The sequence below is a fragment of the Panthera uncia genome, assembly GCF_023721935.1.
Source record: "Panthera uncia isolate 11264 chromosome C1 unlocalized genomic scaffold, Puncia_PCG_1.0 HiC_scaffold_4, whole genome shotgun sequence".
In the NCBI taxonomy this organism is placed as follows: domain Eukaryota; kingdom Metazoa; phylum Chordata; class Mammalia; order Carnivora; family Felidae; genus Panthera; species Panthera uncia.
Window position 1 is genome coordinate 11,548,259 of NW_026057585.1, and position 24,183 is coordinate 11,572,441.

Here is a 24,183-nt window from a genome sequence, read left to right on the forward strand (position 1 = left end):
CCCCCCCCACCCCCCCGCGTGAAAGCGAAAGTGCCGGGTCCGCGAAGGGCGAGCTCCGGGGGCGGGGCCGGCGCGGACCCGGGACGGGCGCCGGGCACTCGCCGGGCCATGGATGGGCTCGGCCACCGCCTCCGAGCCAGCCTGAGACTGAAGCGCCGCCGCGGGGGTTAGTGCGGGGCCGGGGCGCGGGGGCGGGGAAGCCGGGGGCCGGGCCTCGAGGCTGGCGGGGCGGGGGCCGGAGGAGAGGGTGGCGGGGGGAGGTTCGAGGGGGGGGCGAGTGAGGGCCACTAGGAGCGCAGGCCTGGCGCCAGGTGAGCCGGAGAGGGGGCGCAGGTGGAGCGGACGTGGCGAGGTGGCGCCGGGGTCGGAGATCGGAGGGGCGCCCAGGCCCGCGGGGGCGAGGGGGAGGCGGCGGGCCGAAGGAAGCCGTTGTGGGGCCCCGGGGCCACGTGTCCTCCCAGCCAGGAAGCTTGTGGTGCAACCGCAGTGTGCTTGAGGCGCCCTCCTGGAACCCCAGCCCCGCCCTGCCCGCTGCGCTCCTCGGAAACTCCGCTCCCCCGACGTGACCGCCCCCACCTGAGGGCGGCGGGGCCCCGGGGAGTGTGGCCCCCGGCAGACCTGGGAGAGCGCCTGCTCTGCGGGGCCTTAGAGCCTGCGAACCAGACAGGGCACGCCTGCCCTGGCCGCTGACACCCCCACCCCCAGGTGAGGGGGAAAGAATTCCTGCCGTCCAGGGTTGTGGGGACTCCAGTAGAAGTCACTTCCTTTCTTCCTAGCAGGGGCGCTGGGCTTTGCAAGAACACAATTGGGAATTCATTCATGTTTTCATTCATTCAACAAACATTTATTTCGGCTTGCCGGTAGTCAGTCCTGAAGTGTCCTTTAGATACTTTGCCCAGAGGTCGCACCTTCTGAGGAGAAAGGAGTCGGTTGGAAGGTAAATCGGGTCACTCCCAGACAGCCTTCTAACATTGGCAGTTGAAAAGTCCCCTTCCTACGCCAGGCCCCCGAATTGGGCAGATCTGGGATGAGACACAGGTGCTCCTTCTGCCATCCCTCCTGCCCCCCCCCGCCCCCCCCCACTCCCAGACTATTTCAGAGACCGGAATGGGGGCAGGGCTCTGGACGGCAAGGGTTGGCACAGAGTTTGGCCATTCTGACCTCGCTGGTGTCCTCCTTTCTCTGGAGAGTACTGGCCTGGGCTTTCCTGGACTCCCTCAACCCTCAGAAGGCAGAGGTTGTGTGAATGGCAGAGCTCTGCTTTTGGCAGCCCAGAGGAGACATTCCAATTGTTCCCACCCCAGCCCCCAAAGTGGGCTGATCATGGTGTCTGGGCATCAAGGAGGAGCCGTGAGGTGAGCAGCCGGTGTTCGCTGTCCTGAGCTTGGCCACCTGTCAGGCCAGGAGAGTGTGCTCTCTTCGTCTTCCATGCCATCCTTCACCTTTCTGGGGAGTTCCCGCATCTTCTTTTCCCTTTTGGCCTCAGGGCAGTTGTGTGGTAAGAGGTGTGTGTGTGCGTGTGTTTATGTGTGTGCACGTACACGCATGTGTAAATCATCCTGGTGGGAAGAAGTGGCAGTGGTGGTGGTCCTGAGTGGAGAGCAGCTGAGCTAGAAAAGGAAGAGCCAGCCTTCTACATCAAAGTTCTAAAAAGTCCCCTTACCTATAGTCTAGCTGGTTTTGTGACTTTAGTCAGGTGGCCGTGGGAGGGGCTTCCTGGTGGAGGAACAAGTGTAACCAGACTCTCGACTTCCCTAGAAGGGGTGGCTCCCTCCTCAACTAAAAAACTCAGGACTGTGATTGCACTCCAGGGCACCAGGGATTAAATGAGATGACCTATATTAATAGGATGAATGTTTTCTTTCTTTTTTTTTTTTTTAAATTTTTTTACATTTATTTATTTATTTTTGAGAGACAGAGAGAGACAGGGTGCAAGCGGGGGAGGGACAGAGAGAGAGGGAGACACAGAATCCGAAGCAGGCTCCAGGCTCTGAGCTGTCAGCACAGAGCCCGAAGCGGGGCTCAAACTCACAGACCTCGAGATCATGACCCGAACCGAAGTTGGACACTCAACCGACTGAGCCACCCAGGTGCCCCTAGGATGAATGTTTTCTGTTCAGCTTTTCTCTTCTGTTGATAAACCTCTTTGAAAGGGAGAAGAAAGCAATCCTTTTCTGGATTTCTTGGGCTTCAGCCCAAAAGTCTGGTAATCTCTTTTGTTTGATTTTGTGAGTTTTGCTGTTCTCCTGGCTCTGCTGATAAAGCAGGAGGAAATGGGCTGAAAATGCAACCCAAAGGGTTCAGGGAAAGGCATAATTTCCTGAGGTTCTGGAATGGTCAGTGAAAAGATTTGGGTTCTCAAAGACCTTTGCAAACAGGGGGCAGCCCACATTTGTGGAATGTTTGGTGTGTACTATATCTAAAAGGCAGGAGCATAGACATGGGACTCTCATAATTCCTACCCACCCCCCCCCCCCGATTCTGTTAATAGTCCCTGAATAGCCCCTGACTTGTTCTGTGACTCAGTTTCCCCATTTGTATGAGGAAGTTGCTTGTTCCTCAGGTGGTGAGGGTTGTGCAACAAGTCTGTGCAGGTTGTAAGGCGTGGTGACAGTTCTGAGTATTCTGGGTCATTGTCCTCACCATGACAGAATCTGTCACATCCTTACTTGTGGGTTCTCCCCGCGAGTCGTGTCTGGGGCCCCTGAGTCCTGGCTTTTACTAGTCCCACAAAAGCCAATCTGGAGCTCTTAAGAAGAAGGCAGCCATCTCCCCCTTTCAAGCAACCCACTTTCCTCCAGCGGGCTGCTAATTCTTTGCTGGAGTGGCAAACACTGATACCAAACGCTTTTGCTTCCTGGCCCCTTTTAGAGTCAGCTTTCTGACAAAGTCCTCTCTGACCCTGGGCATTTACTCATTCATAGGTGACTTATTGTTATTTTTCTCTCTTCCCCAGCCTCCTGGCTCTAGATACCACTAGAGCCCAAGGGGCTCTGCTTTTAGCTTGGGCAGAACTATTGACCTGGCTCAACGGGGAAAAAAAGCCTGAGCAGGAGTGGGGGTAGGGCAGAGATCACCCAGTTGCTTTGTATTGTCACCGAATGCCCCTCAAGCTGCTGAGGCTACCAGTCTGTCCCCTACTGTAGGCCAGGGAGACTGTCCTGAGTCAGTGCTTCCTATTTGGGAAGTGGGATCCTTTGCTGGAGCCCTGGAACGGTTCCCGTGAGAGAAGTCAGACTTCGGATATATTGCAGGGGTGGAGGGGGGGAGGTGCGGTGAGAGATGCATCGCTGTAGATCATCCTGAAGTATCAGGAACTCTCCAGCTCAGAGATGGATTTATTCTCTATTTTACCTCCAGGAGAGGAGGCTTTTACGTTCGTATCAATTTCCAGAACTCTCTCATGCTAGAACGGTTTTTTTCCATTTAGAGAATTAATGGACTGAGTCTATTTATCTTAATCAAGGGAGGCAGTGGTATGCTGGCTGTGGGGAATATTTGGTCCTATCCTCTTGCTTGCAGTCCTGAAGTCCTGGAAACTCCTGAATGCAGCATGGGGCCTTGCAGGGGTTTGGGGCGGTAGTGGGCCAAGTTGAGATGTGAAAGGTCAGGAGTCAAAGTTATGGGGATATAAGATCCCTGTCCTGGGGCTGGTGAAGTTCCAGTGCCCACAGTCTGATGCTCTTAGGCATTCTTCACTGTCCCGAAGTTGTAAATAAACCCGTTGCACAATCCGCAGCCCAGAATTCACAGCCCTTAGCCCAGAAAGCAGCTGGGCCTTGGAGGTGTTTGCTCACGACCTTTTCTCTCGCCACACCCTGGGGCTCTTGGGAGGAGCTGAGGTCTGAGCTGCAGTGCCAGGATGCTGCCTCTGTTGGTGCGGGCCTTCTGCTGCCTTCCTGGGTCCCGTCACATCCTTCTTGCTCAGCCATTGCGTGCTCAGCATGGAAACTGCCGTCCCCTGTTTGGAAGGCAGCACATGGCTTGGCTTCACGGAGTTGTGGTTGGAGACTGAAGCGGCCCCTCTCTCAGACTCTCTGTAGCCGGTCTGTAGGAGGAAAGGGAAGCACTCCAATGCCCTGCAGGTTCGAGAAGATGGAAGGACAAGTGGTAGGCACGATGCTCAGGCTGTTCCGCAACCGGCTGCCCCGACTCCGAGCAGGTCTGGACTGGATTACCCACTTCCTGTTTTCTAGGGTGACCCTCTTGGATGGGGCTGTTTCTTCCTTGAAATGCTTCTTCCTTTTCTTACATGTAGAATCTTTATAGTTTGACCTCCACCTGGTCCCCCGTGTGACTAGACCAGAATACTTCCCCTTCTGGATTTTAGAGCTGGTCATGCCCCCCCATGGGGGGGGTTTGTGTGGTCACAGGCACGTGGCTCTGGGACCCGTTCTGCTTTGGATACATGTCCGCTCAGGGCTTACTCTTTCAGGTACTGGCCTGGGCACCTGTGGGTGGGCACAGTCTCTGCCTCTGGGGCATAGGGCCTCCCAAGTGGCTCCCCAGTCCCTTTCCTTGGCGTCCAAATCAGTGGCTTCTGTCCCCCTCTTGGCTCCCTGGGTTTTCAAATCTCCCAGGGCAGGCACGGAAACTGCCCAGTTGGTTCTGACCCTGTTGCAGGCCCTGAGGAGCGGGGAAGCCTCCGGGGACCTTAGCGTTGGCCTGGCGGCCCCGAGGTGCACAACTTGCCGGGAGCCACACAGGCTCCACCTGGGGCATGGGCTGCGGAGATACCAAGTGGGGTCTGGTGTCTTGGTTTCAGGAAGTCGCCAGGACAACCTGAGGGAAGCTGTGAAGGAACCAGAAAGGGCCCCGGAGCACTGTCTGTCCACCTTTGCTGGAGGGCAGCACTTCTTTGAATACCTCTTCGTGGTTTCCCTCAAAAAAAAGAGTTCAGGGCATGACTATGAGCCCACCATCACCTACCAGTTTCCCAAGGTAAGGACTGAAGGAGGGGGCAGGGGGAGCCCGGGTTTGGGTGTTTGAGAGGGGGGTGGTGCCAGGGCTCAGGTCAAGAGCCGCCTTGAGCGCTCCTCCACTCCTGTTTCCTTCAGGCCCAGCCCTGTTTCCTGTTATCACCCACAGAATCTAGGTCTGGCTTCTTTGTGAGGAACTGACCTGGGCTCCCTGGCCAGGAGACCAGGCTGGTTCTTCTGCCCCTTTTGGGGCCTCCTAGTTCTTCCAAATTCCATCCTTAGTCATCCTTCTCTGTAGAGAAGCTTACCTTCTGCCAGACCTCCTTGCGGGCATCCCCTCCCTGGGGTGGGTGGGAAGGAGAGGGTGGGGCGGGCACACAGCTGGTGGGCAGGCTCAGCCTGTGGCCACAGCCCAAACACCAGGCTCCTTCATGTCTGCTCCCGCACTGCAGTCAGGGGCGGGCGTAGGGCATCCTCATTGACCCTGCCGGCCCGGTAACTGAGCTGGCCACCTGTCCTCTCTAATGTGGTGGCTCTCTCACGTGGCCCCTCCAGGAGGCCAGGCAGCCTCTGGGCCTTTCTATACCAAGTGAGGCCCTGGCCCCCTTCCTGCCTATGTGGGTCCTTAGGATACTGATGTCTAACTCAGGCTCGTGTAGACTCAGCCGTGGGGCTGGTCAGACCCTGAATGAAGTCCCTGTGCAGAGTGACAGGCAGAGGCACGTTGAGCCCCATGCCAGCAGGAAAGCTTATTCTCAAACTGCTTTAGAGCCTCAAGAGCAGCCTGCCAGCCCTCAAGCCCTCTCCTCCTGCCCCTGCCCCCACAATTCACTGGGCTTTTCCCCTGTTTCCTATAGCGAGAGAACCTGCTCCGGGGCCAGCAGGAGGAGGAGGAACGGCTGCTCAGTGCCATCCCCTTGTTCTGCTTCCCAGATGGGAATGAGTGGGCACCGCTCACTGAGTACCCCAGGTAATTGCCCGGGCCTGGGACAGAGGAACCTGGGACTGGGGGAGAAGGGACAAGTGTGAGCCATGTGGGTCCTGTGGCTCCCTCACTTGGTGTGGATGCCAGTTCTCACCAGCTTCTCTCCTGATGGGGAGGGGCTGTAGTCAATCCATTTATAAACATCTCTCCTGGAGTCCCCCAAGGCCAGGGATCTTAGCCAACTCGGTCAACCGGCCTGTCACCTCTGTCCAGAGAAGGGCGAGGTTCTCTCACCTGTCCTGGGAATGACAGTCGCCATGTTTTGGCTGCTTCTGGAAGAAGCTGGACTCAGCAGAAGGCCTTTGGCTTCAATGAAGACAATGTGGCAAAGTCCCTTTCAGCATCAGCCCTGGTTTTTGGCTGCCCGAGTTCGCATTTTGGCTTTACCACTTTTGAGTCGAATGACCTTGGATAAGAACCACCTTTGCGGCCTCAGTTCCTTTGTCTTTCAAGTGGGGATGGTAATTGAACCTACCTCAAAGGGTTGTTTTGACAATTAAACGAGGTGGTGCGTTTAGAGCTGGGAGCCAGTAAGCACGTAATAAATTACTGGTGTTATTATTACCCTCAGGATTAATCAGCAGCTCCCCTCTGCCCCCCTGACCCTGCTCAGCATCTCTCTGAGGCTGCCGCCTTCCTGTTTTAGGGTCTAGTGGGCAAATGCAAACCATGTGTGTGCTCTTCTTCAGGGAGACCTTTTCCTTCGTTCTGACCAACGTGGATGGGAGCAGGAAGATTGGATACTGCAGGCGCCTCTTGGTCTGTGCTGCTCAGAACTGCCCCCTCCTCTCTGCAGCCCGCTCGGCTCCACAGCTGGGCTTGCTCAAGCTTCAGCTGCAAAAGCCAAGGCTCCTTGGCAGTGGTGGTTGCGGGGAGCGCACGGCCCAGCACCTGCTGCCATGTTAGTGCCCTCTGCAACCCTGCAGGAACGGGGACACTTGCCCCTCCTTGCCCACCCAGGGGACCTTTGCTGGCCATGCTTTGGTCTCTTCTCTCCCCAAGCTTCTGACATCTCCCTGTGTGGGAGGCTCCTGCCTAATCCCTTCTCCACCTTCTGTACCCAGTCCTGGCCTCCTTGGCCCCCAGAGCCTCCCAGAGCATAGACTGGGGCTGGACGATGATTCTTGGGTCTCAAGAGGATTCTCCAAGTCACTTTTACAGTGCTGTCCTCCCTCGCCATTCCCTCATCTCTACAGCACACTTGCTCCCTTTCTCTGCGGGCCCCACATGGTGCTGGTGCTGACGGTGGCAGGGCTTGGCCCCCTCAAGGCCATCTTCTTTTGACTGTGGTGGCTGTTCTGGCCTCCCTGCTGCCTGCGCCATGAACAGAAGCTCTGCACAGCCAGGGGCTTCTCCGTCTGGCCCGCCTTTCCCCATGAGTCCCCTAGTCCCAGCCACCAGCCGTGTGCCCAGTCAGCCCCAGTTGGGAGAAGCCCTGGGGAGGCTGCGGAACTGAAGGAGCCTGTCTGTCCCTCCCCAGCCCGCCGGCCGTGGCCCTCGCCTTCCCAAGGTTTACTGCATCATCAGCTGCATCGGCTGCTTCGGCCTGTTCTCCAAGGTAGAGGTGCAGCGGGATTCCTTGGGGCCTGTTTGACCTGTTCAGCCTCCAGGTCGGCCTGGCCGCCTGACCTGTCTGTGCTCCCTGGGCCCTCAGTGGACTTCTTTTCTCACAGCCGGGGTCGATCCTAGGCACACTTGGGGAAATTGAGGCAGAGAGGAGCTTGGGCTCGAGAAAACTGGGACTTTCTCCCCTGCAGAGAGCCCACGCTCCCCCTCTGGTCAGGTAAGAAAGCAGCTGGAGCAGGACAGCAGGGAAAGCCCCAGGTTAGGGGGCGGGAGTTTCCCGTTTCCTCATCTGTCAAGGGCGTGCAGTGATGGCTCACCTCCCTGGCTTAGGGCCTGGCACGAGGCTCGAATGAAGCGACATGAGAAATGCAGAACACTGAACAAGGGTGAAGACGGCTGCTCTACAGGGGGACCCCAAGACTCCCCGTGAGCCCTCTGAGGGGGGAGGTCCCTAGGGCTTCTGGAGCTAACTGCAGGGCCTGTGCACCTGAGTCAGGCCTCAGAACGGACAGGCATGTCTTGGTGGCCACGAAAGAGCTTCAATGTGCTCTGCCCCCAGCAGGATCTTCAGAGGGTGAGGGCAGGACGCTGTGAGCCTTTGCTTGGTGGAGTGTTCATCTGGGCTGGGTTCTCGGGGATGCAGTCTGGCCCTGGCCCTGGCGAGTCTCCAGTGGAAGTCGGAGGGCAGAGTAACACCCAAGAGGCCCAGGGTTCTAGGCTCCCACTGCACCCAGCATGCCAGCGTGACGAGACATGGTACCGCTGTGTGCGGTGGTTGGCTCTGGGATGACTGCCGGGGGGAAGGCGGTTACGTGGTGCCAGGAAAAGGGAGGAACGGACTGATAGGGAGAGGGTGAAAGGAAGAAGGCTACAGGCCTCCTGCAGGAGAGAAACAGCAGACTGGGCTCTGCCGGGGAAGAGAGGGAAGCCTAGAAGGTCCACGGGGATTGGCTGGATCAGTGCAGGGCGGGAAGATGCACGCACGGGGTTCTCTGCCACTTCCCGGTGGCATCCTTCTGAGCCGTTTCCTTGCAGATCCTGGATGAGGTGGAGAAGAGGCACCAGATCTCCGTGGCCGTCATTTACCCGTTCATGCAGGGCCTCCGAGAGGCGGCCTTCCCTGCCCCCGGGAAGACTGTCACCCTCAAGAGCTTCATCCCCGACTCGGGCACTGAGGTGGGTTACGGAGTGCGTGAGCCCCAGCTTCGGTGGTACCGCTGTCACAGTTATGCCATCCCCCGCCCTGGTTAACACACCCAGACTGAGCCAGGCCGGGACCGGGGCCTGACTAGAAGGATCGACAGAGCTGAAAATCAAGCCCATGTTTTCTGACCCTCCCAACCTGATGCTCCCAGGGACCTACTTACTGTTCGAGCCACCAAGACTTGTATCTATAATAAAAAAAACATGTAAGCTAAGGTTCCTGGTGCTAGAATGGACTGTGCCCCCAGCCCCAAACGGCCATTTCTCCCCATTACCACCCTTATCTTCCCATGTGTGTGTCCAGTATCACTCCCTCATGGCCTCCCATCTGTCTACTTGTTATCATCCCTCCCCACCCCTGTGTCCCCACCCATGCCACACGGGGATGCTGTCACTGCAGGCACGAGGCTGTCTCTTCCAGTCCTGCCCCCTGGGACTGTGGAAGGTCGGCCTGCCTCTCTGAACCTTGGCTTTCCTATGTAAAAATGAGGGGAGGAGCTAGGCCTTTTCACAGTCTCCATAGAATGCTTGCCCTACACCAGGCGATGCAATTTTCTGGATACAACTCGGTGAATACAATGAATAGGATTCCTGACCTCCTGGAGCTTAAAATCTAGTGGAGGAGACAGACGCTAAATAAGGAAAGACACAAATAAGTATGTAATTTAAAGTGACGAAAGGGGAGAAACCAGATGCTCCATGAGAAAATGATGGAAACACACGCCCAATTAGGCGGGCCTCTGGGCCGGAGGGAGGAGGAGACAAGCAGAAGGGTGACCTGACCTGTGAGGACCCTCAGGCAGGAAGAGCAGACTGGAAAGGGGGACAGGGTCGGCATGACCCTCAGAGCTAAGGGAAACCACCGAAGTGCTTCCAGCAGGGGAGAGGCGGGATCAGATGTAGCCAGGAGAGTGGAGGGGAGGCAGGTGGAGACCCAGCGTTCCAGGGTCTGCGAGTTTTCAATGTGGTGACACCTTCTCTCTCCTTGGTTCCCCTGCAGTTCATCTCCCTGACACGGCCCCTGGACTCCCACCTAGAACACGTGGATTTTAGATCTCTGTTGCGCTGTCTCCGTTTTGAGCAGATCCTTCAGATATTTGCCTCTGCAGTGCTGGAGAGAAGAATCATCTTCCTGGCAGAAGATCTCAGGTGGGTCCAGCCGCTGGGCCACTTCCCGGGCCGTCTGGCTCCCCTGGGTTCAGGGGACGGACCGGAGGGTTCTCTAAGGGAATCAGGCTGTAGGACCTTGACGCCCACCCTCCTGCCTCCAGGTCTGATTTTGCACTAAGCCTCCTAGAGAAACAGCTGTTGCAATTCCCCTGCTTCTGCCTCCAAACTTGATTGCTGCCTAAGGGTGAAGAAAGATCCAGATTTGGCTCCAGGCAGAGACCAGTCAGGGTGGGTGCAGATGGGATTCTGCTCCCGATGGCTTAGGGAGGGGAAGAAGGCGTATATAGGTTTGGAGGTCAAAAGCCCATCATCCCTTTTTTTTTTTTTAAGTTTATTTATTTATTAGAGAGAGAGAGAGGGAGTGTGCAAGCAGGGGAGGGGCAGAGAGACGGAGAGAGAGAATCCCAAGCAGGCTCCATGCTATCAGTGCTTAGCCCAACTCGACGCTCAATCCCACAAACTGAGATCATGACGTGAGCCAAAATCAAGAGTCGGACACTCAACCGACTGAGCCACCCAGGCACCCCAAGCCCATCATCCTTAATGGCAGACACATCTCATCTATCCATTTTTTCACTCATTCAACAAACATTTATTGTGTGTCAGCTGTCTGCCAGATGCCAAACGTCAGGAAGATACAGACAAACAAGACATGGTCTTTGACCCTAGGGGATGTAGGAATCTGTAGTGGTTGAATGCACAGGTGTTGAAATCAGCAGGGCAAGGTTCAAGTCCAAACCATTCTTCTGCCTTTAACTGTGTGCTTTCCCTTAGGGTAGTTTCTTGACTTCTTGAAGTCATAGTCTCCTTATCTGTAAAATCACAATAAGGATCGTGCCTACCTCATAAGCTTCTGTCGAGGATCAAATGACACAGTGCAGCACCTCCCTGCCGGGCATACGCGTAGCCCGGAGTGTTATATTAATTTCAGGTGTACAACATATTGATTCGACAGTTCTATACATTCCTCGGTGCTCCCCAAGATAGGTGTAGTCACGGTCAGTCACTCTGCAACATTATTACAATGTTGTGGACTCTCTTCCCTACGCTGTACTTTTCATCTCCGTGACTTGCTTATTTTTATAACCAGAAGTTTGTACCTCTTAACCCCCTTCACTTATTTTGCCCATCCTCCCTCCCACCTCCTCTCTGGCAACCACCAGTTTGTTCCCTGTATTTATGGGTCTGTGTCTGCTTCTGTTTGTTGTATTGTTTTTTAGGTTCACGTAGAAGTGAACTCAGGCGGTATTCGTCTTTCTCTGTCTGACTTCCGAATTTTTTTTTAATGTTTATTTATTTCTGAGACAGAGAGAGACAGAGCATGAGCGGGGGAGGGGCAGAGAGAGAGGGAGACACAGAATCGGAAGCTGGCTCCAGGCTCTGAGCTGTCAGCACAGAGCCCGACGCGGGGCTCGAACTCACAAACCTTGAGATCATGACCTGAGCCGAAGTCGGTCGCTCAACCGACTGAGCCATCCAGGTGCCCCTGTCTGACTTCTTTCATTTAGCATAGTACAAGGTCTAGGTCTATCTATGTTGGTATGAAATTGAAGGGGCGCCTGGGTGGCTCCATCGGCTAAGTGTCCGACTTCAGCTCAGGTCACGATCTCGCCATCCATGAGTTCGAGCCCTGCGTCGGGCTCTGTGCTGACGGCTCAGAGCCTGGAGCCTGCTTCCGATTCTGTGTCTCCCTCTCTCTCTCTGACCCTCCCCCATTCATGCTCTTTCTCTCTCTGTCTCAAAAATAAATAAACGTTAAAAAAAAACTAAAAAAAAAAAAAGAAATTGCAAGATTTCATTGTTTTCGTATGGCTAATATTCCTTTGTGTATGTGTATATATCCACTCTTTTGTATCCATTCACTGATCGGTGGACGCTTAGGTTGTTTTCGTATCTTGGCTCTTGTAAAAGAGTGCTGCAGTAAACCTAAGGGTGCATACAGCTTTTCAAATTAGTGTTTTTGTTTTCTTTGGATATACACACAGCAGAATTATTGGGTTCTGTGGTATTTTGGTTTTTAACTTTTGGAGGGACCTCCATACTGTTTTCCACAGTAGCTGCATCACTTTCCATTCCCACCAACAGTGAATGAAAAGAGTTCCCTTTTCTCCACATCCTCTCCACCACTTGCTATCTCTTGTGTTCTTGATACAAGCCGTTCTGATTAGTGTGAGGTTATATCTCATTGTGGTTTCCATTTGCATTTCCCTGACGATTAGTGGTGCTGAGGATCTTCTCTGTGTGTCTTCTTTAGGAAAATGGCTATTCAGGTCATTTGCCCATTTTTTAATCACATGACTGTGATGATTTTTGGTGTTGACTTGTGTGAGTTCGTTATATATTTTAGATATTAACCTTTTATTGGTTATGTCATCCTCAAATCTTCTCCCATTCAGTAGGTTGCCTTTTCATTTCGTTGATGGTTTCCTTTGCTGTGCCAAAGCTAGCTGTTATCCTTCATGATAAGTTCACAGCTGCATATATCCCTGTACATAGTCAAAGAAGGGGACTGTCGTTTCTTGGTCTCTACCTCTTACGGGCCTCAAGTCTGAGAAAGACATGGGGAGACATATGATAGAAGAGGAGGAAAATATCATAAAACAGTAGGAGGCTGACCTTTTATTCATGTCTGAGGAGGGAGAAAGCCAAGGATACTGGACTGACAACCCTGGTTCTATCTTTTAGGGAAGAAGAAAAGGAGGTTAGGTTAGGGGCTCAAATGTTAGGCCAGAGGGTCAGGGGAATGTCATGGGTATTAGGGGAAAGGAAGCGTGTAGGGTTGGAGGTCTCTGGGCTGAACATTCTATAAAAATCAGTGACCGCCAAAAAGGCACTCGTTGTAGGCTAAAACCTTGAGGGAAGTGGTGGCATCTTCTGCTCCGGAAATAGTGTTCCCACTTTCAACCCTGTAGAAAAATACGAAGTTTCTCTTGTGGCTGGAGCTGGGCTTCCTCCTTTTCCCCTGAGATCAGTGTTTGGGAAGTGAAGGTGATTCCAGGTGCCTGCTGGCCTGGGCACGGGCCAGGGCAGGCAGGACTCGCCTCTCAGGTGCTCACTTTCTCCAGGGAGGTTCCCCCCCGCCCCCCCGCCCCCCCACTTCCTTCCCACACTGAGCTTGTCAGACCCCTGAAGCACAGGCAGGGAGGAGACTTCCAGTCAGCCTAAGCCCGGCTAGACCCTCAGGGACTCAATCTTTGTGACTCAGGAAGTGCAAGCTCCATTCCAAGAACTGAAACACGGTTTCTGTATCTGTGTTTTGATTGGCCTCGGGTTGGGTGTTGTTTGGAGAAATGGGGAGCCACGGAGAAGCCGTGGAGAGGAGTGGAGAGGACAGAGAACGGGCCGTGTGTGTGTGTGTGTGTGTGTGTGTGTGTGTCGGGGGGTGTGGTGAGGAGTCTGCCTGAGCTGTGACCGAGGCAGGAATCATCCGGGGGAATGCTTCATTGGAAGGGTGGAGGGGCCACCTCTGTGGGACTTTCCGGGTAGGAATTGCCAGGCAAAGGTTCCTGGAATCTAGGAATTTCCCAAGCTCGCTCTGGCACCAACCTGTTAACTTTAAATAACCTCCGGTGGCCAGAGGGAGCCGTGAGAGGTAAAGACTACGTATGGGTGAGGGTGGATAGCCACAAGGAGGAAACACGGCTTCGCCTCTCTGCTGTGCCTCACTGTTTACGTTTGTCTCCTTAACTACACTGTGAGTTTGTTCAGCGGGGTCAGCGCCTTGTACTTCCTGGTGTCCGCATCCTTAGCGCAGCGGTGAGCGTGTAGAAGGGCTCACTCAGTAAGCTGCTGGAGTGAAGGCATTTCCTCTTCCCCCCTCTCTGGAGCCACTAGTGTTTTTGTGCAGAGGGGTGAAGGGGCACCAACTGGGCGGGAAAAGAAGGGTCAGACAGAGGCCCCATCCTGGATGAGAGGAGCCTCGGCCGCTCCTGGCTTCTGTCCCCCGCGCTCCCTCCCCGCAGCCATCGGTAGTCCCAAGCTCTGCGACCCGCACGGCTCTAGACTTGCTCCTGCCGTCGGCGGGGGCCGTGGGGGGTGCGTCGTGGCGGAGGCGCAGGGAGGCCCCTCTGACTCGTGTTCTCTGTGCCCTGTCCCCAGCACCCTGTCTCAGTGCATCCACGCTGCCGCCGCGCTGCTCTACCCCTTCAGCTGGGCGCACACCTACATCCCCGTTGTCCCCGAGAGCCTTTTGGACACTGTCTGCTGCCCCACTCCCTTCATGGTCGGAGTACAAATGCGCTTTCAGCAGCAGGTTATGGATAGCCCCATGGAAGAGGTATGGTGCCGCAGGAAGAGGGCGTCGCTTGGAGCCGGGCACACCTGGCTTCGCACCTGGGCTCCGCCACTAACAGCCGTGTGACTCGGAGCAAGTTGCTTACCCTCTTTCAGCCTGAGCTTCTTCTCTGCAAAACGGGGACGGCAGTGTTCAAGTGCTAGGGGTTCTGGGGGAAAGAGCCTGCAGGAAAGCTCATAGCCTGGTGCCTAACGCATGGTTGATGCTCAGCACGTGGCTACTTCCTCCTCCAGGAAGATTTCCTTCTGGGCTTCAGGGGCGGCTTATTCAGGGGTCGTCCAGCCATCCTAGGTCGGTTGGCTCCAAAGGGCAGGCCCTGGGGTGTCCCCTCACTCATCTGAATGGACAAGCGCAGCTGGTCTATACGCCACCACACCCCACTAGAATTCATTTGTGTTCCTTGCAAGGGAGCTAATGTAGCCCTCCTGCAAACGATGAGCCTTGATAAATGCAGAGTTTTGCAGTGAGAGTTACCTTCTTCTTTTTTTTTTTAAGGTTTGTTTACTTATTTATTTAGAGAGAGCGAGCGCATGTGTACATGAGCAGGGGCGGGGCAGGGAGATCGGATCCCAAGCACACTCCACACTGTCAGTGCAGAGCCTGACGCGGGGCTTGAACTCAAACTGCAAGATCATGACCAGAACCGAAATCAAGAGGTCGACACTGGACCCACTGAGCCACCCAGATGCCCCACAAGAGTTCTCTCTCTGATAACCTCAGAGCTCACTTGGCTAATGAGGATATAGGTCCAGATCCCCCTTGGTTTTGTCAGCTTCTGGTTTCTTGGCGGTGGCCCAGACACGCCCAGAGGGCTGCGTGGTGAAAACGGGCATTGGTAGCATAAAGCTATCTCCAGTGTTGGAAGAACAACTCAAAACATGCACTCTGCCTGTTCCCAAGATCGCACGTTACTATAATCTCAGTTATGAGAGTTACTTAGGGATGTCTACACTGGCTAACCATTGACTTCTGTGTAAAGGGCTGACCAAGGGAAGAGGTGAGGTCTAGTAGGAAGCTACTGAAGAGGCAAGAACCAGCCTGAGGGGGAAGATTTCCCCCATTTGCATAAGAAACAATGGAGGTCCCAAGAACTGAGTTGACTTATTCGAGGCCACACAGGCAATAATGGAACCTAGCACAGATAGAACCAAAGCCCCTCTTATATATACAACGTGTTGCTGGGAAGTAAAGAAGTCAGCTACTTCCCTTCCTAACTTCCCTGGCCTTCCCAGCCCTCCTCGTAAGTGCTGAGTAGACAGGGCTTTTGAAGGAGCCTTTGCCGTGTGACTAACTGGGTCAGAGTATTAGCCCCACGTTTAGCAAGGACTTAAAATATCCCAACCCTAGGAGTTATGAAACTTGCTGACACCGCAGTTCCGACTCCTCCCCGACAGCCAGGCAGGACGACACCCCAAGGCCTGCCGTGCAAGAGCCTTGGCCTGTTTTCGTCCTCAGCAGCTGCTCTGCGAAATGGGCAGGGGCTGAGGAAGGGGGAAGGCCAGGGGCCGCTGGCGCTGTGGGGGGATTCTCTGGCGGCCCACATAAGCTCTCTGGAAGGGATCACTCAACAGACCGTAATATAGCGATTACTAGAAAGATTCTGGGGAACAACTTCACAAAAAAAATTCTTCATGCATACTCTTAGCTCCCTGAAATGAACCGCCTTCCCTGAATGAAGGCATGTGAGCCTATGTAGTCAAGTGGTCTCAGGCCTGGACTAGTTCAACGTTTTCTCCCCTGATAATGGATATTTACAGTGCCTACTCTGTCTTTTGGCACACTTTCCGGTCCCTCTTTCCTTTTATTTGGAAGAACGGAGCATACAAGGGATCATTCACCATATTGGCAAGATCAAGAGTCCAAACTGCAAAGGGGGGCCCAGCAGGCCTTTAAATGACCAAGCCAGGCTTGCGGATCATGGCAAACTGTTGAGCATGTGCCCCACCTAAAGGGGGCAGCTGCACTCAGTTCCATCTGAACATGGTCCTTTAGAAACACGGACCAACCAGGGGCGCCTGAGTGGCTCTGTCGGTTAAGCGTCTGACTTCAGCTCAGGTCATGATCTCGTGATCTGTGAGTTCAAGCCCCGTGTCAGGCTCTGTGCTGACAGCTCAAGCCTGGACCCTGCTTTGGATTCTGCGTCTCCTTCTCTCTGCCCCTTCCCTGCTCATGCCTCTGTCTCTCTCTCTCTCAAAAGTAAATAAACATAAAATAAGTTTTAAAAAAAATAAGGAAATGTGACCAACCAGTGTTAGAGTTCCTGACTTTTCAGGAGTCCTAAAACCAAGTTTAAGTGATTTTTCCCATTTTGAATATTGGAAACCAACTCAATTGTTTAAACGTACTCTGAGGATCAAAGAAACAGATCAGCAGGTTGGAATCCCACCAGCAGGATGCCAATTTGTAATCTCGAGTCTGGACTGAGGGCCCCTTGGACAGTGAGGGAGCCGGTAGCAGAACTCAACTGCCAGCCCTGTGCGTGCCTTCCCTGCAGCCTGCAGACACACACATGGTTTCCTCACCACCTCTCCTTCCCTATTCCTGTTGCCCTGGGCTCATTTCCTTCTCTTCCCATTTCCCGTGGGAAGGTCCAGAGCTCCCAGAAAGTTTTTAAACTAGGACGTCAGGAGATCATACAGAAAGTTGTTGCAAGCATCAAAAGATCAAAAGCCATCCACTGCTGTCCTAAATCTGACCAGAGGGCAGGGAGTTGAAGGAGGGTGGTGGAGAAAGGGATGCAGAACGTAGGACCCATCTGGGCTTGGAAATGGGCTCTACTAGTCGTAAGACCTTGGACAACTTTCTTGTTTGTTCCCTCGCCTGCAAAATGGGGATAGTGCCTGCCTCTACAGGACCGTGGGGAGAATTAACTGAGAGAAAATGTGCAAAGCCTGATCGTGTGTGCTGCGTGCTAAATGTTCCAGATCTAGAAGCCATTCCTGTGATCCGTGTTTCATTAAGAGTGACTGGCTGTGATTTCTCCCATGTTGTATTCCTTCCTACCTTAGCGCTCCTCCCCACCCCCTTCCTACACCCTCATTCCTTTTCCCCAGGAAGGGAACTGGGGTTTCCAAAGAGGGGAAGGGTGAGAGAGGAGGGTGTCACGAAGGAAAGGAGAATTGCAGTTGCCGATCTTGTTGCCATTTGGGCTGACAGGTACGGCCACAGGCAGAAATGCAGGTGGTAAGTGCCCCTGTGGTCTCTGATGGGAAGAGGGAAAACCATTCGCTCTATTTATTTCAGGTCCTATTGGTGAATCTTTGTGAAGGAACCTTCTTAATGTCAGTAAGTATCTGGGCTCCGACCCCCCTGCAGGCCCACCACCTGGTCTATCACACTCGTCTCTCCCATGCTCCACCTCCTTCCACGTGGTTGAAGTGCTTTTGCTGGGGGAGAACCCACGCTAAGACCATTCTATGAGGCGATCGGTGTTGATGCTTCTAAAGCAGGGATGTAAACCCAGTACCCCAGGGATATAGAGAAGACTTGCTAATGTTTACACTCGGACTCAAGACCCAGAGGCAGTGTCTGTTGTTTCTCTCTTACATGGCCAATTATTTGGGGGTAGAGTTGGGGTGTAGAATTCACACCCTCCTCACGCTATCTGCCGATACACCTCCTATGAAGACACCGCCTCCCTGACAGTTTGACGTCTGAGCTCTGTTCTTTCCTAGGTTGGTGATGAAAAAGATATCCTACCACCCAAGCTTCAGGATGACATCTTAGAGTCTCTTGGCCAGGGGATCAATGAGTTCGAGAGTAAGTCCTTGGTCCTCCTTATTTGGGTTTCTCCACAGAGCCTGAGGGCAGGATTCCCGACCACCCCTGCCCAGACTAAAATGGACTCACTCAGTAGTCCTGGGCCAGTCCCATGTGCCTAGATTCTAGGGCCAGTCTGAGTGCAAGATGTCATTCTTCCTAAGCAGGGGTGGAGAACCCGTACCCAATCTCCTATTTTGATTGGTAATTATGAGGCCTACCCTGGCCGCTTCCCTGCGGTGAAAGCCACCTGGAGGCAAGAGTGGGTGGTTCTTCTGAGACGGCCTCTTGTATATCTCCAGCAGCTTCCGAACAGCTCAACGAGCATGTTTCGGGCCCATTTGTGCAGTTCTTTGTCAAGACTGTGGGCCACTATGCTTCCTACATCAAGCGGGAGGCAAACGGGCAAGGCCGCTTCCAAGAACGGGCCTTCTATAAGGCTCTGACCTCCAAGACCAACCGCCGATTTGTGAAGAAGTTTGTGAAGACACAGCTCTTCTCCCTTTTCATCCAGGAAGCTGAGAAGAGCAAGCACCCTCCTGCAGGTATGCGGTGACGGCCCCCATCATTCCAAGCCCAGAGAGGGTCACTGCCTCCAAGTCAGGTGTGGCCCGAGGATGAACAGCATGGTGTCTAGAGGCCCACAAAATAAGATGTAGTCTTGTCAGGGGGGTTGGAACAAAGTAACTTGAAGCCTCAGAAAATGCCTCTGGGCTGCCATTTGGTAGAACTTGCTCTTTGTTTTAATCTGGAGTTAATTTCTACTAACTATTCTATTTGTAGCCCCAGATTGGGGCCAAATTGAATACCTGAATCTCCAGAGGCCTGTGAGAACATGGGAGTCCTGGCGGGAATGTGGGTGTGGTGGTGGAAGAGACAGAGAGGGTATATCTGATCCCCGTTCCTGACCTCATCGTCGTCCACCTGGTCGGATTATATGCCTCTAACACCGGCTTCTGAACCCACAGGCTACTTCCAACAGAAGATACTTGAATACGAGGAACAGAAGAAACAGAAGAAATCAAGGGAAAAGACTGTGAAATAAGAGCTGTGGTCAAAAGCGGGGGACTGGACTCACGGGTCAGTTTTGGACTTTGGCCCCTGCCAGCACGGTGGGATTGGCAAAGCTCGCAGCCCCCAGAACCCACGGCCTTCTTCCGAGTCCTGGTAACCAGGTCTGGCGTCAAGCTGGTGTCTTGGGTCTGGGATCCCTGGAATCAGCTTTCCCAGGACCGTGGAAGGCTCGGACCTCCGTGCCCACGGAGCTGGGCTCAAAGCTACATTTTCTGCGCAGGTGACACAGCACAGTAGCACAGGTGCTGTGGAGCCTTAGAAGTTGCTGTGAATGCCCTCTTCCAGGAACCACTATGATGAAGTCCTCAACAGGGAAAGTACTTGTGGCCCAAAGGCTTAGTCTCTCCACGTAAAAAAGAGGTCTGTGGACATAGGAAGATAAGAATAAAGATGAAAGTCTTGTTTACGTGTTATCTTTGGCCTCCACGCTGGGGGGAGAAACCAGGAGCACAAGGCAAAAAGATAGGAGAATAATCTGCATGGGGAGTGGGAGACCTGGCCACTGTGGCCCAGAACTTTGGGGCTGTGTTTGGACTGGGGGTCAGCTGCTCTGCTTCTAACAGGAAGGGTAGGGATACCGGGAGAAGCGGCAACAGCACTGGGACAGGGCGGCAGTTCTTGGGTCTAGTTGGGTGTGCCTTCCAGAATCCGGGAGGAAAGGCTGCTGGCCACGGAAGTATCTGCATTCCAGGGAAACTCGAGGTAGGAGATGTCAGTTCCCAGAAGCCGGTGAAGAGCTCTACATTGCTTCCATAGGCAGGTCTGTCTGCCCATCACAACTGAAGGTTTGGAACCTTCAGTTGTAGACATCCAACTTCCTACTTGGTTATTTTGAGAAACCAAGTTCAACTCTTTTAAAAATTAAAAAAAAAAATTTTTTTTAAACATTTATCTTTGAGAGAGAGACAGAGCGTGAGCTGGGGAGGGGAAGAGAGAGGAGACACAAAATCTGAAGCAGTTTCCAGGCTCTGAGCACAGAACCTGACGTGGGGCTCGAACCCACGAACTGTGAAGTCGTGAGCTGAGCTGAAGTCGGATGCTTAAACAACTGAGCCACCCGGGCATCCCTAAACTTTTTTTCTGAGTTTGTTTATTTTTTGAGAGAGACAGCAGGGGAGGGACAGAGAGAATCCCCAGCAGGCTCCACACTGTCAGTGCAGAGCATGATGCAGGGCTCAAACCCATGAACCATGAGATCATGAGCTGAGACAAAATCAAGAGTTGGACGCGTCACTGACTGAGCCCCCCAGGTGCCCCCTTAGACACCAATTTCAACTCTTTAGCTAACGGTGGAGGGATTGCTGCATTGCCGTTTCCCCCTTTCAGAAAAGAGTATTATAATCTTAAGGGTCCAAAGGAGTTGAGTGGTCACCTGGTCCACCTTCCCTCTGTACTTCCAATGACAGCTTCTGTTTCAACACTGATAGGGATGGGAAACTTTTAGAAGCCTCTTACCTTTCAAAACTCTCATCTTTTGAATGTGTGTGTGTGAGCGTGGCCCTCGGAGGCCCCTGAATTCTATACGAAGAACACAAATGTTTTCGGGGGGTGGAGCACAGACACACGCTGCGGGCGGCAGATGTTCCACTGTCCACCCACCGCCTGTAGCGATGCTGCTACTCTTCACGGGTTCTAAGAGCCAGCGCCGTTCCTAAACCTAGCTGTACCTCAGAAGGTTTTAGAACATGGACTGGAGTCCTGGGAAGCTTTTGAAAATACTTTCTGAGGCCTCATCCCAAACTGACTAAAGCATCTCTAGAGATAGGACCTGGGAACCTGTAATTTCTAAAGCTCCTTCAGGTGATTCCGACACCCAACTAGGTATAGGATCAAAGAGGAGGCGGGCCAGCTGAGGTTGACTATAAATGTACCCTTGATCTGATGACGATGTACCTGGAGCTAAGAAAGCACACACGGAGTATCTGAGCATTTTTCAGATTCCCTTTATGGCTGAAAAAGATTTGAGCATCTGGGTTTATAGCTTTAGCCCACAAAAACCTACTATGGTGTGAGGAGAGAACACTGGACCAGGATTCAGAAGATACAGAGTCTAGTCCCTATTTGGAAAAGGAACGACTGTGTGACACTGATACACCACTTAGCCTCTCGGCAGACCTCAATTTCCACTGTAGGTAATTACCATCTGCTGTGTCTATTGTACTACTCAAGGAGGGCAGGAGGTGCAACTGTTCCAAATAAGTAGAATTATCCTTCTTCGTCCTAACCTTCAAAACTACCCCAGATGCTGGAGGAGTTGCTAGCCAGCAAAAACAATGAGAGATTTCTCTCTACTGCTACAGTCTAGCAAGGAACTTGAAGGTTTCACTGTCGCTCCTACTCAAGATTACATGGGATTAACGGAAGCATTAGAAGTGCAAGAGAGCAGAGTTCCGACTCCTAGCTGAGGCAGAACGGCTATTGTTTACCCATGATTACCAAAACAGGGTATAAATACAAATCAACAGGAATCTATACAAATCAATAAAAAGATACCACTAGTTTCTTTTCTGCTGTCCCCCTCCATTCAAGCATCTGGACTATACATACTGCGGAAACAGATCCGGCTTGTAGTCACTGTGACAGCTGGTTCTCATTTCAAACTGTAGCATACCGAGGAGGCAGAACAGGAGCACAACTTTTCGGTGACTGCCTAGGGAGGCCGAAGCCTCTCTCATGGAAAATTCTGGGGAAGGGTTTGAGATTCCTAAAAGATTTATAATCTGAAGGGGGACAAGTGCAACGAAAAAAACCTATCAAGAAGGAAAACGAACACAGTTCCATATTTTAAGTTAAACAGAGTAGAAAGATCGCAGGACACATCATGACAAAGCAGATGACCGAATTTCCTCATTTATTAAAGAACAGAAATAAATTTTGCTTAAAAAAAAATGACATTAAAACTTAGTCTATCTTTCCACTGAATAAAATTGAGAAAAAGGCTGGCTTTCAGGTCACATATTTATTTAAAAAAATAAAATGGATCAACAAAGTTACATTATTCTGCATGCTAACAGGAAATCCCAAGCCCATGAGAGATACCATTTCTTGAGCAATAAAAAAAATTACCTCCTCAACAATGTAAAGATAGGAAACCTTTCAATTCAAATTCAAGGTCTTCATCACTAATTCCATTGCACAAGCTAGTAGGATATATCTGTGCCACAAGCTGAGCTCCTTAGTAAAGAAAGCTTGAGAAGAGACTAAACAAGGATGTCACTAAAAGATGATGATTTGTTAAAATTATAAAGCAACCATCTTTTGGCCTGCAAATATTCTACATGAGAAATCTCCACCACTGGGAATCTGCTCCCCAGGACAATTTTATTCTGAATCCAAGATAATTACAAACACATGGCCATTTTTCCTGCATGCTTCCTTGGGCCAAACCCTGTATGACAACATGTACAATTACAGGATGGGATTGAAATTCCCATTCTCACACAGGATAGTTAAGGAGTGTTACCAATAACAAAGAAAAGTTATACAACATTGATTATTATAAATTATATTTGTTCTTATCCACCCCATTCTCCTTAATATGTTCTGATTCTTTCCTGCAGAAAACGTGAGTTTCCTATATGACACCAAGTATGTCATTAGTGATGATTAGAATGAGCTGTCGAGACCTTGATTCTGAAGACATGTATGTGCAGGTGAGACGCAATCTGATTGCAAACACTGACACAGTAGCGGATCAAATCAAAGAAGGAGAAGACCTAGAAAGAAAAGAGAGTGTCAAGATTCTCAGGACCTGCTTAGGTGATTCCTAAGCTTCCTAAATGAGGAGTGGCTTCCTTCTTCCCTTCTTTCCAGACATGTCTTCAATTCCATACAATCTAATACTTCAATTTCCTCATGGATTTTTCCTTTACGCTAAGGATCGACAAACTCTTTCTCAGAGACACAGTAAATATTTTAGGCTTTGTGGACCATACTGTCTGTATCTTAGCTGCTCAACTTTTGCCATTATAGCACGAAAGCAGACACAGACAATACCTTCATGAATGGCCACGGCTGTGTTCCAATAGAACTTTATACAAACAGACCTTTGGCCCACAGGATGTAATTTATCAGTTCCTGCTTTACAGTCAGAAATCTGGAATTTTTGAGCCCAGATGTAGGACTAATAAGACTAATGCAAAAAATGGCTCAAAGATGAAGCCACGAAGAACTCTTTACAAAGTCCCATAAATATGGTTTTCTGACATTCCAAATCATTACAATTATAGTATCTATCTTTCAGGACTGACCCACAGGAACAAGAAAACAAGTGGCTTCTGAATCATGAAATCGGACACAGAACGATACTTACCAGGGCAATCCAAAGTACAATATATTCATCGATAAAGCTGTTAAAATACTGGTCCAGAAACAAAAGTGCTGGGCCTATGAATGCTGTGTCGTGCAAATGCATTTCGCTCTTAGTCATGTGTGCCACCTGAAAACAAAAGAGAACCCGTGATGCAGGCACTCTCATACTAGAGCAACCGTGAGTCACAGTAAATCAGTTTTGTGCTCAAGTTTCAAGTTGTGTTCACAAGTTTCGAGAATTATTTGGCGATACTGAATAAAAAGCTAAACTTCCCAAAAAAACCCCAGAAAACTGACAAGAATTATGTGTGAGAGCTATACACCACAGGGACAGACCATGTCAACCAAGCCCCCCCCACCCCCGCCCCGCCCCAGAAGATGCTTTTCATAAACACCCTTGATTCGAGTGTACAGATGGAGACTGAAGAAGGCAGATAAACTAAAGCACCACATTAAACTGTAGCAGAAAGAAGGGCTGTGGAGGTCCAAGAAGCTTCTGGTAACCTCCAGTTGTAGCTTCACAGAAGAGTGAGAACAGTTCCCACGTTGATGTCCAGGGATCTTGACTGGAGGAGAGCAAACTCTAGAGCTGCTCAGGAAGCTGTGGGATGAAAGCTATGGCCATAAACCCAAAATAAGAGGAATTTTAAACACAAAACAAAGAAAATCTTTAGTGCTTACCACAAGCTTATTAGTGATTTTAGCAGATACAAAACCAAACGTCAGTATATAAAGACAGGGATGCTTTTCAAAAAGCTGAACTGCCGATTTCTTATAGATCATTGCAGCTAATGTAATCACTGATCCAATATGGAGAAAAGGAGAAAGGACACTTGTTCCCTGTGCAGAATAAAGAGAAGAGAGGTACAAACTGTCAGATACAACACGGATCTGTTGTAAGG

The 24,183-nt window shown here is 51.8% G+C and overlaps 2 protein-coding genes across 9 annotated transcripts in view; one reads left to right on the plus strand and one right to left on the minus strand.

Moving 5' to 3' along the window:
* Nucleotides 1–6: 6 nt before the first annotated feature.
* DENND2D (DENN domain containing 2D) lies at nucleotides 7–19,371 on the plus strand. Of its 7 annotated transcripts, none has more exons than XM_049616588.1 (12): nucleotides 7–166; nucleotides 4,766–4,941; nucleotides 5,777–5,889; nucleotides 6,594–6,663; nucleotides 7,385–7,462; nucleotides 8,506–8,646; nucleotides 9,674–9,822; nucleotides 13,942–14,119; nucleotides 17,381–17,422; nucleotides 17,812–17,896; nucleotides 18,199–18,441; nucleotides 18,865–19,371. In XM_049616588.1, the coding sequence occupies exons 1-12, from the start codon at nucleotides 109–111 to the stop codon at nucleotides 18,939–18,941; spliced, it is 1,410 nt and encodes a 469-aa protein (XP_049472545.1). In that variant the 5' UTR covers nucleotides 7–108; the 3' UTR covers nucleotides 18,942–19,371. The 7 variants fall into 7 exon arrangements, with proteins under 7 accessions (XP_049472545.1, XP_049472546.1, XP_049472547.1 ...); XM_049616589.1 differs by having other exon boundaries at nucleotides 18,202–18,441; XM_049616585.1 differs by lacking the exon at nucleotides 7–166 and adding an exon at nucleotides 328–4,162 and having other exon boundaries at nucleotides 18,202–18,441.
* A 2,523-nt stretch (nucleotides 19,372–21,894) lies between these two features.
* The window catches only part of CEPT1 (choline/ethanolamine phosphotransferase 1), a 36,615-nt gene continuing 34,326 nt past the window's right edge, over nucleotides 21,895–24,183 (minus strand). For both annotated transcript variants that reach the window (XM_049616593.1, XM_049616592.1), the window contains exons 7-9: nucleotides 23,963–24,121; nucleotides 23,283–23,408; nucleotides 21,895–22,686 (exon numbers count right to left, since the gene is read on the minus strand). In XM_049616593.1, coding sequence (XP_049472550.1) covers nucleotides 22,567–22,686; nucleotides 23,283–23,408; nucleotides 23,963–24,121 — 405 coding nt within the window. In that variant the 3' untranslated portion in view covers nucleotides 21,895–22,566. The remainder of the gene's footprint in view (nucleotides 22,687–23,282; nucleotides 23,409–23,962; nucleotides 24,122–24,183) is intronic.

Bases quoted from the DNA above. Each gene is read 5' to 3' on its own strand.
- DENND2D (XM_049616584.1), top strand. From the start codon at position 3,679: ATGCTCTTAGGCATTCTTCACTGTCCCGAAGTTGTAAATAAACCCGTT. The intron at 4,942-5,776 runs GTAAGGACTGAA...TGTTTCCTATAG, and splicing joins TCACCTACCAGTTTCCCAAG to CGAGAGAACCTGCTCCGGGG. The intron at 17,897-18,198 runs GTAAGTCCTTGG...GTATATCTCCAG, and splicing joins GGGGATCAATGAGTTCGAGA to CAGCTTCCGAACAGCTCAAC.